Source organism: Lottia gigantea, assembly GCF_000327385.1.
Source record: "Lottia gigantea unplaced genomic scaffold LOTGIsca_95, whole genome shotgun sequence".
Taxonomy (NCBI): domain Eukaryota; kingdom Metazoa; phylum Mollusca; class Gastropoda; family Lottiidae; genus Lottia; species Lottia gigantea.
Genome location: NW_008711088.1, coordinates 849,205 through 866,105, shown reverse-complemented (window position 1 = coordinate 866,105; position 16,901 = coordinate 849,205). Strand labels below are relative to the sequence as shown.

At 31.6% G+C, this 16,901-nt stretch overlaps 2 protein-coding genes across 2 annotated transcripts; one reads left to right on the top strand and one right to left on the bottom strand.

Moving 5' to 3' along the window:
- Positions 1 to 12,521: 12,521 nt before the first annotated feature.
- On the top strand, positions 12,522 to 13,805 carry LOTGIDRAFT_135068 (hypothetical protein; the record flags this gene model as incomplete). The annotated part of the gene is made up of 1 exon (XM_009068888.1): positions 12,522 to 13,805. A coding segment is annotated over one exon (1,284 nt), but the record flags the coding sequence as incomplete, so codon positions are not given.
- Positions 13,806 to 15,882: 2,077 nt separating this feature from the next.
- Positions 15,883 to 16,509, bottom strand: LOTGIDRAFT_135095 (hypothetical protein; the record flags this gene model as incomplete). The annotated part of the gene is made up of 1 exon (XM_009068887.1): positions 15,883 to 16,509. A coding segment is annotated over one exon (627 nt), but the record flags the coding sequence as incomplete, so codon positions are not given.
- Positions 16,510 to 16,901: the final 392 nt, after the last annotated feature.

Genomic DNA, 16,901 nt, shown 5'->3' with positions numbered 1-16,901 from the left:
ATTTGAGCACTTCTTGTTCACCATTGTGTAGACTGCAAGTAGCTAGTTTTGAAACTTGCTGATTTTAATTTGTTTTCATTAGTTTTATTTCCTGATCTATCACAGATATTTTATTAAAATGTATTTAGATTGAGCACTTCTTGTTCACCATTTTGTAGACTGCAAATAGCTAGTTTTAAAACTTACTGATTTTAATTTGTTTTCATTAGTTTTATTTCCAGATCTATGGCAGATATTTGATTAAAATTTATTTGGATTTGAGCACTTCTTGTTCACCATTGTGTAGACTGCAAATAGCTAGTTTGAAAACTTACTGATTTTAATTTGTTTTTATTTGTTTTATTTCCTGATCTATGGCAGATATTTGATTAAAATGTATTTGGATTTGAGCACTTCTTGTTCACCATTTTGTAGACTAAAAATAGCTAGTTTTAAAACTTACTGATTTTAATTTGTTTTCATTAGTTTTATTTCCTGATCTATGACAGATATTTGATTAAAATTTATCAGGATTTGAGCACTTCTTGTTCACCATTGTGTAGACTGCAAATAGCTAGTTTTAAAACTTACTGATTTTAATTTGTTTTCATTTGTTTTATTTCCTGATCTATGACAGATATTTGATTAAAATTTATTTGGATTTGAGCACTTCTTGTTCACCATTGTGTAGACTACAAATAGCTAGTTTTAAAACTTACTGATTTTAATTTGTTTTTATTAGTTTTATTTCCAGATCTATGGCTGTTTTTTGATTAAAATTTATTTGGATTTTAGCACTTCTTGTGCACCATTGTGTAGACTACAAATAGCTAGTTTTAAAATTTACTGATTTTAATTTGTTTTTATTAGTTTTATTTCCAGATCTATGGCTGTTTTTTAATTAAAATGTATTTGGATTTGAGCACTTCTTGTTCACCATTGTGTAGACTGCAAATAGCTAGTTTTAAAACTTACTGATTTTAATTTGTTTTTATTAGTTTTATTTCCAGATCTATGGCTGTTTTTTAATTAAAATGTATTTGGATTTGAACACTTCTTGTGCACCATTGATCAGACTACAAATAGCTAGTTTTAAAACTTACTGATTTTAATTTGTTTTTATTAGTTTTATTTCCTGATCTATGACAGATATTTGATTAAAATTCATTTGGATTTGAACACTTCTTGTTCACCATTGTGTAGACTAAAAATAGCTAGCTATAAAACTTACTGATTTTAATTTGTTTTCATTAGTTTTATTTCCTGATCTGAAAGATATTTGATTAAAATTTATTTGGATTTGAACACTTCTTGTTCACCATTGTTCAGACTACAAATAGCTAGTTTTAAAACTTACTGATTTTAATTTGTTTTTATTAGTTTTATTTCCTGATCTATGACAGATATTTGATTAAAATTTATTTGGATTTGAACACTTCTTGTGCACCATTGTGCAGACTACAAATAGCTAGTTTTAAAACTAACTGATTTTAATTTGTTTTTATTAGTTTTATTTCCTGATCTATGACAGATATTTGATTAAAATTTATTTGGATTTGAGCACTTCTTGTTCCCCATTGTGTAGACTGCAAATAGCTAGTTTTAGAACTTACTGATTTTAATTTGTTTTCATTAGTTTTATTTCCTGATCTATGACAGATATTTGATTAAAATTTATTTGGATTTGAGCACTTCTTGTTCACCATTGTGTAGACTACAAATAGCTAGTTTTAAAACTTACTGATTTTAATTTGTTTTTATTAGTTTTATTTCCTGATCTATGGTAGATATTTTATTAAAATCTATTTGGATTTGAGCACTTCTTGTTCACCATTGTGTAGACTGCAAATAGCTAGTTTTAGATCTTACTGATTTTAATTTGTTTTTATTAGTTTTATTTCCTGATCTATGGTAGATATTTTATTAAAATTTATTTGGATTTGAGCACTTCTTGTTCACCATTGTGTAGACTGCAAATAGCTAGTTTTAATACTTACTGATTTTAATTTGTTTTTATTAGTTTTATTTCCTGATCTATGACAGATATTTGATTAAAATTAATTTAGATTTGAGCACTTCTTGTGCACCATTATGTAGACTGCAAATAGCTAGTTTTAGAACTTACTGATTTTAATTTGTTTTTATTAGTTTTATTTCCAGATCTATGGCTGTTTTTTGATTAAAATTTATTTGGATTTGAGCACTTCTTGTGCACCATTGTGTAGACTACAAATAGCTAGTTTTAGAACTTACTGATTTTAATTTGTTTTCATTAGTTTTATTTCCAGATCTATGGCAGATATTTGATTAAAATTTATTTGGATTTTAGCACTTCTTGTGTATCATTGTGTAGACTGCAAATTGCTAGTTTGATAACTTACTGATCTTAATTTGTTTTCATAAGTTTTATTTCCTGATCTATGGTAGATATTTGATTAAAATTTATTTGGATTTGAGCACTTCTTGTTCACCATTTTGTATACTGCAAATATTTAGTTTTAAAACTTACTGATTTTAATTTGTTTTCATTTGTTTTATTTCCAGATCTATGACAGATATTTGATTAAAATTTATTTGGATTTGAGCACTTCTTGTTCACCATTGTGTAGACTGCAAATATCTAGTTTTAAAACTTACTGATTTTAATTTGTTTTCATTAGTTTTATTTCCTGATCTATGGTAGATATTTGATTAAAATTTATTTGGATTTGAGCACTTCTTGTTCACCATTTTGTATACTGCAAATAACTAGTTTTAAAACTTGCTGATTTTAATTTGTTTTCATTTGTTTTATTTCCAGATCTATGACAGATATTTGATTAAAATTTATTTGGATTTGAGCACTTCTTGTTCACCATTGTGTAGACTGCAAATAGCTAGTTTTGAAACTTGCTGATTTTAATTTGTTTTCATTAGTTTTATTTCCTGATCTATGGCAGATATTTTATTAAAATGTATTTGGATTTGAGCACTTCTTGTTCACCATTTTGTAGACTGCAAATAGCTAGTTTTAAAACTTACTGATTTTAATTTGTTTTTATTTGTTTTATTTCCTGATCTATGGCAGATATTTTATTAAAATGTATTTAGATTGAGCACTTCTTGTTCACCATTGTGTAGACTGCAAATAGCTAGTTTTAAAACTTACTGATTTTAATTTGTTTTCATTTGTTTTATTTCCTGATCTATGGCAGATATTTGATTAAAATTTATTTGGATTTGAGCACTTCTTGTTCACCATTGTGTAGACTACAAATAGCTAGTTTTAAAACTTACTGATTTTAATTTGTTTTTATTAGTTTTATTTCCAGATCTATGGCTGTTTTTTGATTAAAATTTATTTGGATTTTAGCACTTCTTGTGCACCATTGTGTAGACTACAAATAGCTAGTTTTAAAACTTACTGATTTTAATTTGTTTTTATTAGTTTTATTTCCTGATCTATGGTAGATATTTGATTAGAATTTATTTGGATTTGAACACTTCTTGTTCACCATTGTGCAGACTGCAAATAGCTAGTTGGAAAACAGTAATCTCGATAATTGTGGTGCGATAGATCCATGTGAATTACACGAATTCAATACTCTTGAAAGTCTTGTCAACTTGATCATCGGTATTTTTTTTAAGAATACAACAAATAATCATCAGTAATCTGTTTGAGTGAAAACCAATGAAGTTCAGATTGAACACTCAAATAAATAAAGAACAGTTCCCAAAATGTTGGAAACTTCAAAATAGTTTAAGAAATCATGGCTACTTTTTCATCTATAAGAATTATATGCCAATTGTTGATCAACTTATTCGAAGTGGGTGGAAAAATTGAGACATTCAAATTAGAATCCATGTAGCATCATTTATTAGATGGAAAGCAAATGACGTCAAGATTCCAAAACTTAGACTAAATGATGTATAATCTGTCTAAAAAAAATTTAGAAATCAACATACCAAAAATAGGTGGAGGAATCGCCCCAATTCTTCATCTGTTCTCTTCATCTGTTCTTCATCTGTTCCACTTCATCTGTTCTTCATCTGTTGGCGCCTCTTCATCTGTAAATAGGAGGTCTGTAGAGTCATACAGGTCATGACTTCAGATCACTCCTATTGTGGCAGTGCTATTGCGGGGAGGTAAATTACCAGACGATTTACCTTTTCTGACCTGAAATGCAATGAAACCAAAATAGTAAGTTGTTACCAAAACAAAGAAACAATGGGCAGTCGCCAACAGCACAAATTTCATCAGCCACGTTTCAACAACATAATTTCAAACTGTAGACTTCAGAGTTCGTATGCAATTTAACTCCAATCAAGGAAATTAATTTTGTCAGTACAGTAGTATTAACCTACTTTCTGTGATGTTTAACTGTCGAGAGATCTATCAGGTGCACAGCCAGTAGCACATTCAGACACCAAGACATCCTCGTCATATTTTAACCAAAGGACAGAATGCATAATATGCCATAACAGATTAGGTAAAATATGATAACTTGAAACTTACAAGAGGAGCTTCCATGCCACACCATCAGCACTTTAATTCTATTTTGTGAAGCTCTATCTGTTTACACCTAAAATTATAAATAATTCAATCATAAGTATACCAAGTTTCTAAAACTCTCAACATTATGACCGTATTGTTTCAGGAATAGTTTGCAGGTTTTATCAGGTATAAATCTGTAACTTGTTGATTTCTAACTAGTTTTGACAGAAAAATTAAGATGTTTCTATATTGCTTTTAATCTGAAACCAATCTAGAACTTAACACCATACTTGATATTTCATTGTCTCTGGTCTACATAGTGAAACAGATAATACTGAACCCTTGCGATCGAGGGAAATTCCCTCCATAACAATCTTAATTTTCCTGATTATGTTAACAAATCAGACTCATCTTGATTAAATAAAAATTCCCTTATCTAACTTTATCTAACCTTTGATCCTACCAGTCAATATTCTCATCAATGATTTACTCTAATTCTCTACCAATCAGATTTATTGAAACAAAATTGTGCTCAAGTGATTCTGTATAGATTTGAAAAGCTATACCCTAAGAGACGACAGTTTAGCGATCAAATTGGTTGGAGAAAGTGGGAAGCATTTCTAAATGATTAGAATATTAGACTACTGAATCAAAGGTTATATATCGTCAAGGTAGAAGTCAACAAGTTTCTGACTATTATGAAATAAAAATGACTTATAACTTACCTCCAATTATTCCAAGAGAGGCTGGGTGGACATGATATGGTAGCGTCGCCAAGTACAACCTAGGTGGCCCTAATAAGGTAGTCCACAGGCTGCCATAACTAAATACACGAGAGCCCAACCCGAAAACGTGAAAATTTTGCTCCGTATGAACTACCTCCAAAAACCTAAGTTGTACACCATATCTGACGTTGTTGTCCGTAGCTAAAGACGAGCTACTATTCTTGAAACCCTGAAATATTAGAAAAAAATAAAATAATAAAAACAAAAATATACTACAGCAAAACCAAACCCGACGACACATTGATAGCAACTAATAAACTTTTCATGTGAGGAAGTATATCAGTTATAAGTGAAGTAAGTATTTCAAAATGAAAAGTGGTATCTGGCGTCTAGAAGAGTAAACATACCCTGCCTAGCGCCACACCTGTCAAATATATGTACTCAACACACACTACAAATAGGTATGCAACAACAGAGGAGACTTGACGACATATCTATTAACTGCTGTATCAAAGGTTACATATCATCAGACTAACTCAAACACGCTTGATGAAACATAAGGACTATTTTCAAGCAAGGATTATACACGTGTGGTTTATTTGCATGTATAATGCAGACATTTATACCGTTATTATGTACATCTATACTAACCTCAACAGGGATGGTATCCCAACCATGGTGTATTCACTCAATAGTAAAAACCGCTATCGAGTCCCCTGAACTGAAACAAGACAAAAATATGAATTAAAATGTTATCAATGTGTTATTAAACTGATAGTGGCGAAGATGTGTAAACTAATATTATATTGAATCTTTTACAAATAACCCCTGTTCTAATCATAGTTTCGTCATTGTGATTACATTTAGGGAAAGGTGCGCCATGTTTTGGACCAATCATACCTTAGTCTCAGAAACCCAAATCAACCCCCCAAAATTGTGCATTTGTCCCTTTAACTTAAATATGACATATCTTTCTGGAACAACAATCACTGTAAGAATTTTATCATAGATACATAATTTGACGGTGGGGTTGGGGAGGGAGGGTAATCGGAGGGAGGGGTTAAGGTAGGGAGGGGTTGGGGAGTGTTGGGGGAGGGTTGTTTGAGGGCTGGGGAGGGGTCGCACAGAATAAGCCAATGGGGAGAGGGGAGATTACTTGCCGTCCTTTATCATAAAATATTTCAAGTAATTTGAGAAAAGGATAAAATTCATCTTTTCCATTCATATTGCTTATTTTAAGTTCTGGTTGACGGGTAAGCTTTGTCTAGTATCTCAACAAAACTTTGCAATGGATTTTTACTACGAGTCCTACTATACTCGTAACATAAATATATTCTTTCTTATGATAAATTGGCAAGGTGGGGGTGTTTATTGAAAAATAAACGAATTAAATACTTTCAAATTTAAGGAAATTTCAACAAGTCGACTTACCTGTTGCTATAAACGAAGCAGATTGACTGAGCGAGTAATCAGTCACTAGTTAGTGAGTTTCAATTACTATTACTAGTGTCTTGATTACTACTCTGTACGCTTGTCAACCCAACATAGTCCAAAACGTGCTGCTTTTTTCTGGCCTCTGATAGGCAATAGAAAATAACTTCAAAAAGGCGTTGTATGAGCAAATTAAACAGTTTTTTTTAATTTTGTCCATTATTTTTTTTTTATGAGAATTATGAAAATATCAGCCTCAAAATAGTACTGATAGTCTTACAATGTATTTACCTTGATGAAAATATAAACATAGCACACATTATGTTTCAAAATTTATTCAGGTGATTCGGACAAGAAGTGCCATTTTTTTGCCTCAAACTAAATAATGGCTTGTTTGCATGTGATATTCATGCCCAGAGATAGGGTATTGTCAAATACAAAGATCCACCATTTGCTATTGAGATACTGTATTATAAAATTATATATAATAAAATCAGTATATTATAAATAATATCAGTCACTCTGATTGAAGACGGGTAACGGTGTGCAGTGAGGTAAATAAGATTTTAATTGTAAATTTATTGACATTCGTTTCGAGTCATGAAAGTCAATGATAGACAATAACATGACATCAATTCACCATGTTTAAACCAACTCGTAACAGATATTTCTAATTCTACATATATAATTTTCTAACGACTTTTTTATTCATAAGGTTTTCAAATTGTCAGAAAATCGATTCCTGGTACAAGAAACAGACATCAAATTACTTCTGTTTTTCACAAGACAACACGCTCGTAAATAATACTGTTAAAAATGGAAGTAAATCAGAAAACTTTTCAATAAATTAGCAAAATACATTTTAAATAATTATACAGTGAATATATTTTTACTAAATGTACAGTGGATTTGTTTTATGTTTAAGAAATGAATGGTGTTTTACGTCTCATGTTAACCAATATTGATCTTCTGGTTCTTATCGAGAAGAAAACTTTTAAAACACTTCAACATTTACCGTCGCCAATGTGTTTGATAATGTGTGGATCCTGCGTCCCCCCTAAAACCCTCCAACACATACCCCCTACCCCCTACCCCCTACCTCCTACCCCCTACCCCCTACCCCCTACCGCCTACCGCCTACCCCTACCCCTACCACTACCCCCTACCCTCTACCCTCTACCCTCTACCCCCTACCCTCTACCCCCACCCTCTCAGAATTCAACTGTTGACGTACACGACAGACAATGTTTTAATCGTGTGCGTCAGGCTTTAGATGCGTTACAGGAATCGGGTGTGGAAATTTAAATGGTGAATAAACAGAACACTATAAAGAATCCTGTCATGTTCTAAACCGGATCACTTCATTAAACAGAGTTTTTGTCTCCATAATTTATCTTCACAGTGGCTAGAGTTTTATTATCTATACTTTCTAAAACTAGCAGCGCTTTTATCGCTTCACATCAAATACCCGTTTAAAACCCCGAGTTTTATCGCGGAAAATCTGATTGGTTTTGTGTCTAAAATGAAACTTGAAATGGTTATAAATGGGTCTTAAAATGTTTAATGAAGTTTGTATTTTCTTGTTGATTTGGTACTCGTCTTGTTTATGACAGATACTTTGTGAAATATATTTTACAGTTGATGGATCTGATTCGGTCTGGGGTTCATCTCATACTGCAGACGTGTATTTCTGTTAATCTTCATAGTAACAGGCAGTAATCGAGTTTTAATTCTAGTTTTTGATATTATCAATATGGTTTTGTAAAGAGTTATCAGGAAACGCAGCCTGGAATTCAGAATGGAGAAAATAGACGCACGTAATTATTGTACATTACCTAAATAAGAAAAGATAATTTTTTCTACATTGTCAACATAATTTTCTTAAATCAACGAACTTATCTGTTGGTTGTATCTATTTTGGTACTAAAATAACCTTCAACAAATAATCATTAATAAAATCATTATCATTAAACTTCGTCATTATCTACCGTCATTATCTCTTCATCATAATATTTCTTTCTTTACATCATTCAATTTTCATCTTTTAAAGGAAGAGAGAATCCTAATTCTTCAATTTACAAGTTGACAGAACTCGAGAACGTGATTGTTAAGATTTAAAATTCAGTGAAGTTTGTTGTAACTTCCGGGAAATTATTACCTTTCTCACAGTCTATATCAAACTGGACTACTGAACTGAAAATATCTTCAATGAATGACACTAAATCTTAATAACAAAATACGATCCGAGTTATTTATTGGAAAGGATACACTGATCGTCGTATGAAATTATAAAAATAATGAAAACGATAATGCTATGACCTTTTTAAGGTTTAAATCTGACATTAACAGTTGTTGAAACGATGAAGGATGTTGATCAAAACCCTCTACGTCAGTCTAGCTTTAACTTAATTATTCTTACTTCAGTCTGTAAACCTCTGAGGAGACCACTGGAACCTCTTCAAAGCATGGACTGGTTGGTCTATATTTATAGTTTGAATGTCAACTACATGTTGGTATTCAAACCGTCCTCAGTCTTTTCATGTACACAATTTCCTTTTTATCATAAATCAGACATCTACAGATATAGATGATAATTTTTATCATTGTCGAATGTTACATCTAAAGACGAGTTGTCGTTATCTTGGTCAAAGTTTTCTGTCGTTTGGGAACATGTCCCTGTGATTGAAAACCTAACTTTAAGAGAATGTAAATTATTTTTTTGTGGTCCTGTACAATGTTAATCAATAATCAAGCCAAGATTTAAATCCTAGTTCGTGAGATTGCCAGCTTGATGACACTAGGGCAGGTCCTATTCCTCGTTATCGATATGGACTGAAAATTAGTCCACTTAAGAAAATCTATTAGACGCTATAAGTTAATCATTTGTTCGGCCTCCCATCTTTAAGGTAATCTACTGTACTAGATCAATATCGAGAGAACAGATCTACATAACGCCTCTCTTTCTTTCCTTCTATCGCTTCCTATTAATTAAATAATGGAGACGACAGCTCGTTAGAAATTCTATAGAACTTTAAGAGATAGAGAGGAACTAGTCAACACAACTCAAGTATTCATTAGGTTTTTACAGAGAGGAAACCGCCACCACTGCAAGTCTATTCATTACGGAGTTTGAACGGATATCGACAACTTCCTCGTAAAAACGTTTCCTTTATTTCAAGCCGGAGTTCTAGCTGGATAGTTTGGAATGGATACTTAGATTAGCTAATACGATGATTGGTTTTAGACGGAAACGATAGACGTGATGCGGGACCAGTCAATTTACTGGCGGTATTTCTAATCATAAATCGGTTGTTACGGGGAGGGAGGAGTTTTGGTTGAGTGGTTTGTATTGAATACTATGATTATAGAATGTAATGAATTGTAGGGAAACTTTCAGTGTTTAGTCAATATCAACTATTATATACTACAACAGGGTTTTTATAGGAAAATGATAGACTTTCTATAAAACCAGTCATTACCCGAACCACTGAATAGGCCTGTGTTATTACACGGAAGTTATTAACTGAAATTTAAGCTGAATGACGCGGAAGTGAAATGAAGTGAATACTTGCACTAGCCAATCGCATGTTTGGTTGTACTTGACAACGTGGAACGTGGTACTGGCCATCACGTTACTTCTGACTCCTTTGTGCGTTCTGCGTGTGTTTGTGTCACCCAATCAAACCTGTTTTGTGATACTCATATTGGCTTTACAGTTTACATGCAACGTCGCACGATCTTCAATGTAACAAATCTGGACAAAACTAAGTAAAATCAAGTCCGCAGGTCGAGTCAGTGTATACTTTCATTTCGGAAAATAGAAACACTACAAGACACGTGATTTTTTAAGTGAGTTAGTGAGGGAGTCGAACTGAATGAAGATGATATTAAAAGTTCCAGCTGATACTAAAAGTTCTAGCTAATATTTAAAGTTCTAGTTGATATTAAAAGTTCTAGCTGATATTAAAAGTTCTTGCTGATGTTAAACGTTCTAGTTGATATTAAAAGTTCTAGCTGATATTAAAAGTAAGTTCTAGCTGATATTAAAAGTTCTAGTTGATATTAAAAGTTCTAGCTGATAATAAAAGTAAGTTCTAGTTGATATTAAAAGTTCTAGCTGATATTAAAAGTTCTAGCTGATATTAAAAGTTCTAGCTGATATTAAAAGTTCTAGCTAATATTTAAAGTTCTAGTTGATATTAAAAGTTCTAGTTGATATTAAAAGTTCTAGCTGATATTAAAAGTTCTAGCTGATAATAAAAGTAAGTTCTAGTTGATATTAAAAGTTCTAGCTGATATTAAAAGTTCTAGCTGATATTAAAAGTTCTAGTTGATATTAAAAGTTCTAGTTGATATTTAAAGTTCTAGTTGATATTAAAAGTTCTTGCTGATATTAAAAGTTCTAGCTGATATTAAAAGTTCTAGCTGATATTAAAAGTTCTTGCTGATATTAAAAGTTCTAGTTGATATTAAAAGTTCTAGTTGATATTAAAAGTTCTAGTTGATATTAAAAGTTCTAGTTGATATTAAAAGTTCTAGTTGATATTAAAAGTTCTAGCTGATATTAAAAGTTCTAGCTGAGAATGATGGAAGGAAGATAAGATAAATGAGGACTTGTTAAACACAGATTAAATTTTATACGGAACCAAGTCAGGTCTACTTCCTTCAACTCGTCTCTTGTTATAACTAGTGGTTTGATTGAATGGAAATGTCTCTAAGTTGCCGTGGCTCTATAGGTTGATCTTCTGTATCATATTTAAAACTGCGATCGTTTGTGATTTTTTCTAAAAGTTCAACGATATTGGTGGTTACGAACTGCTTCTGTTTATTAACTAGAGGTTTGTTTCAGGTATTCGGAGGTTTTACATTCCCAGTTCTGTAACCACCAATAATTTGACTTAATACAAAATGTGAAATGACGTTTTTACTACAGGTTACTTGGATTGTGAGATGAATGTCACGTGTCGTAAAACGTTTTCCAGACGTTTTTCTGACAGTTGAAAATGTTTAGAAATTTATCAAGGTAAAAAGTAATTACGCAATATTCTGAATCTTGTTCGATATTAATTCAATTGTCTTTAAATAGATTTTATCAATTGTTCTCGATATCACTAGTATTTTATTGGTAACTTCTATTAGCACAATTTGTTTACGATAGTCTCGTTCATTCTGCAAACCATTCCGTACCTTCATCAGTTCCTGGAACGAATTCTAAATATCAGGAACAATTTATTGCCGTCTTGAACAACTCCAGTCTGTGTTTGAGCTATTTATTTAAACGATCGAAACAATTCGACAGATGTCGTTCAGACAGACATTTTATCCTATGAAATTATACCCGCAGTTTAAATCGCTCGAACAATTGATCGCTGGAGAATGAAAATAATTTGCTGGGATTAGAATCATGAAGGATTGGCAATATTAATATTAGTGATATATTGAAGTATATTTTAAAGAGATACACCGAATTAGGAAGATTGCTTGAAAGATGCACTATTACCGACATAGATATCAAGTGTGGAATACCATTGGAATCACCGTTTGAAACAGAAGGAATGAATTACAAAATATTAAGGAAACCCTGAGAATTCTGTAAAAGTGACAAAGCTAAAATACAGTGTTACTATGATGGCTATATCTTTTGGAAGTAACAATAATAATAACTAATAGAATACCCAGATTGTTTTTCTGATTAATTAATCTTCAGATGCAACATAGGCGTGAAGTTGAAGAATTAACGACGAAAACAGTCAAATTTCAGTCAAATAACATACTTGAGAGTTTGACAGAATTTAACATAGTTTGACAGAGCCAGCAGCGAGTGACTGAATTCTGAGACGAAACTTGACAAATTGATAAATATATTGATAACTTATAGAATAACATATAGAATTACTTATAGAATAACATATAGAATTACTCATAGAATAACTTTTATATCGGATCTATCTTACAGTATCTACCGCATTCCAGTATATATCGGATCTATTTTACAGTATCCATCGTATTCCAGTATATATCGGATATATCTTACAGTATCCACCGTATTCCAGTATATATCGGATCTATCTTACAGTATCCACCGTATTTCATTATATATCGGATCTATCTTACAGTATCCACCGTATTTCATTATATATCGGATCTATCTTACAGTATCCACCGTATTTCAGTATATATCGGATCTATCTTACAGTATCCACCGCATTTCATTATATATCGGATCTATCTTACAGTATCCACCGTATTTCATTATATATCGGATCTATCTTACAGTATCCACCGTATTTCATTATATATCGGATCTATCTTACAGTATCCACCGTATTTCATTATATATCGGATCTATCTTACAGTATCCACCGTATTTCAGTATATATCGGATCTATCTTACAGTATCCACCGTATTTCATTATATATCGGATCTATCTTACAGTATCCACCGTATTTCATTATATATCGGATCTATCTTACAGTATCCACCGTATTTCATTATATATCGGATCTATCTTACAGTATCCACCGTATTTCATTATATATCGGATCTATCTTACAGTATCCACCGTATTTCAGTATATATCGGATCTATCTTACAGTATCCACCGTATTTCAGTATATATCGGATCTATCTTACAGTATCCACCGTATTCCAGTATATAACGGATCTATTGTACAGTATCTACCGTATTCCAGTACATATCGGATATATCTTACAGTATCCACCGTATTCCAGTATATATCGGATCTATCGTACTGTAACCACCGTATTCCAGTATATATCGGATATATCTTACAGTATCCACCGTATTCCAGTATATATCGGATATATCTTCCTGTATCCATTGTATTCCAGTATATATCGGATATATCTTACAGTATCCACCGTATTCCAGTATATATCGGATCTATCGTACAATATCCACCGTATTTCAGTATATATCGGATATATCTTCCTGTATCCATCGTATTCCAGTATATATCGGATATATTTTACAGTATCCACCGTATTCCAGTATATATCGGATCTATCGTACAATATCCACCGTATTCCAGTACATATCGGATCTATCGTACAGTATCCACCGTATTCCAGTATATATCGGATCTATTGTACTGTATCCACCGTATTTCAGTATATATCGGATCTATCGTACAGTATCCACCATATTCCAGTGTTTATCGGATATATCGTATAGTATCCGTCGTATTCCAGTATTTATCGGACCTAGTGTACTTTATCCACCGTATTTCAGTATATATCGGATCTATATATCGGATCTCTAAGGTACAATTTGATCGATTATCAGATAACTAGCTCGAGGCTGTCTTATTTCCATGGTTTTTATTGAAGTTATCAAGTTCTAACAGGTAATATTATTTGATTATGAATTTTGTTGATTTGAATTGAAACAGGGGTCAACATGGAAATCGTGTTTTTTATATGATCGTATACAAACATTAATACGTCGAAATACGGCTTACATCATTTAATCAACAAAAAACTTGATATTTTACTAAATTGAAAAGAGGCAGAACTTGTCGAATATATCCATTATTCCAGCAAAAATACGTTTAGAAAATTCGATAATCAAGGCTTTAATCTAATTTGATGTGTTCATTCATTTATATTGAATTAATATTCTGTCATGATTAAATCACCAGTAACTGAAGACAAGTTTTAAAGGACGAGGACCGGTTAAATGACTTAAAGAGACGGTACTAATATTTCTAAAGTATGTTATTTATATCTATGTATCTTCTTGATCAAACTGAATTTGTTTTAAAAGGGTTAATTAAAAACGTTGTAAATTATACCTGAAAATATTTCTAAAGTATATTATTTATATCTATGTATCTTCTTGATCAAACTGAATTTGTTTTAAAAGGGTTAATTAAAAACGTCATGAATTACACCTGAAAATATTTCTAAAGTATGTTATTTATATCTATGTATCTATTTGATCAAACTGAATTTGTTTTAAAAGGGTTAATTAAAAACGTTGTAAATTACACCTGAAAATATTTCTAAAATATGTTATTTATATCTATGTATCTACTTGATCAAACTGAATTTGTTTTAAAAGGGTTAATTAAAAACGTTGTAAATTATACCTGAAAATATTTCTGAAGTATGCTATTTATATCTATGTATCTACTTGATCAAACTGAATTTGTTTTAAAAGGGTTAATTAAAAACGTTGTAAATTATACCTGAAAGTATTTCTAAAGTATGTTATTTATATCTATGTATCTACTTGATCAAACTGAATTTGTTTTAAAAGGGTTAATAAAAAACAGAATGTATTATTGTTAAGTAAATAGCTAAAACTAGTTTTGGTGATGGACCTCGTGAAGACTGGATATTTTCAGTTGAAACCTGTAGAATAAGTAGAAATATATTTTTTGGTTTATAAATATTTCAGATATTATCTGCGGTTTTTGTTTTTTTTTATTGGTTATCGAATTTTAGCACCAGTAATCCGGGGAAATCCCCTGGTGAACGACATAAACCATAAAAGACTAGACGTTCTGGCCACTTCATCAAAATGTCAAATTTTATCGTATTTTACCGAAATTGCCAATATATCAAAATATGTCTGAAGCTATTAAAATCTATTGATAACGTCTCGAATATCGCTTTGAAGATATCCCTGAAACTCAAGCCATCTTTTAAATCATGTTTATCTCTGTTTTAACAAAGAATTTATTTCCCGTGTCGGTGTTTGACCAACTTTTAAGATATTTCAAACGAGGTTTTTATTGTCAAGTTGTGTAATCTAACTTGACTATAGTCGTTAGACCATAAATCACATTTTACAAATGGATAGTCAGAGTGAATACGCCCCATAAAACCCCAAAACGCCTTGTCTAATCATTTTCTAAGATACCATTGAAATCATTTGAGTACAGTTATAAATCTTCAGTTAATTTGGCCTAGTTTGTAAAAACAGGAAATTGTAAAAACTTGGATAAAGTTAATAGATGATGATATTTATTTGACCTGCTCCGACCTGCGAACTTCAAGACAATTTCATTATCGTTCCATTCTCAGACATACCAGAAGAATTCCAGCACTAATAGGAACCAAATTCAATAAACAACAATTCTCAATATTCATGGAATAAGTTAATCAGGAATATTTTGTCTACTTCTTCCATCTATCTCTAAATAGAATATATAATACATGTATATCATCAATATTTTTATTTCTACAGGGCAGTATGCACAATTTTCATTGTCAAATAACGTTGTAAATTATACCTGAAAATATTTCTAAAATATGCTATTTATATCTATGTATATATCTACTTCAACCCAGGGACTTGATATTATTGCTGTGATAACACAGGGACTTGATATTGTTGCTATGATAACACAGGGACTTGATATTGTTGCTATGATAACATAGGGACTTGATATTGTTGCTGTGATAACACACGGACTTGATATTGTTGCTATGATAACACAGGGACTTGATATTGTTGCTATGATAACAGAGGGACTTGATATTGTTGCTGTGATAACACAGGGACTTGATATTGTTGCTGTGATAACACAGGGGCTTGATATTGTTGCTATGATAACACAGGGACTTGATATTGTTGCTATGATAACATAGGGACTTGATATTGTTGCTGTGATAACACACGGACTTGATATTGTTGCTATGATAACACAGGGACTTGATATTGTTGCTATGATAACAGAGGGACTTGATATTGTTGCTGTGATAACACAGAGACTTGATATTGTTGCTGTGATAACACAAGGACTTGATATTGTTGCTATGATAACACAGGGACTTGATATTGTTGCTATGATAACATAGGGACTTGATATTGTTGCTATGATAACATAGAGACTTGATATTGTTGCTGTGATAACACAGGGACTTGATATTGTTGCTATGATAACACAGGGACTTGATATTGTTGCTGTGATAACACAGAGACTTGATATTGTTGCTGTGATAACACAGGGACTTGATATTGTTGCTATGATAACACAGGGACTTGATATTGTTGCTGTGATAACACAGAGACTTGATATTGTTGCTATGATAACACAGGGACTTGATATTATTGCTATGAAAACACAGGGACTTGATATTGTTGCTATGATAACAGAGGGACTTGATATTGTTGCTGTGATAACACAGAGACTTGATATTGTTGCTGTGATAACACAGGGACTTGATATTACTAATTAGAATAATAAAGATGTGGTTTTCCTTTTGTTAATGATTAATTTTATTGACATTGTTTTTTTTTTATGAAAATTGAAAATAAAAT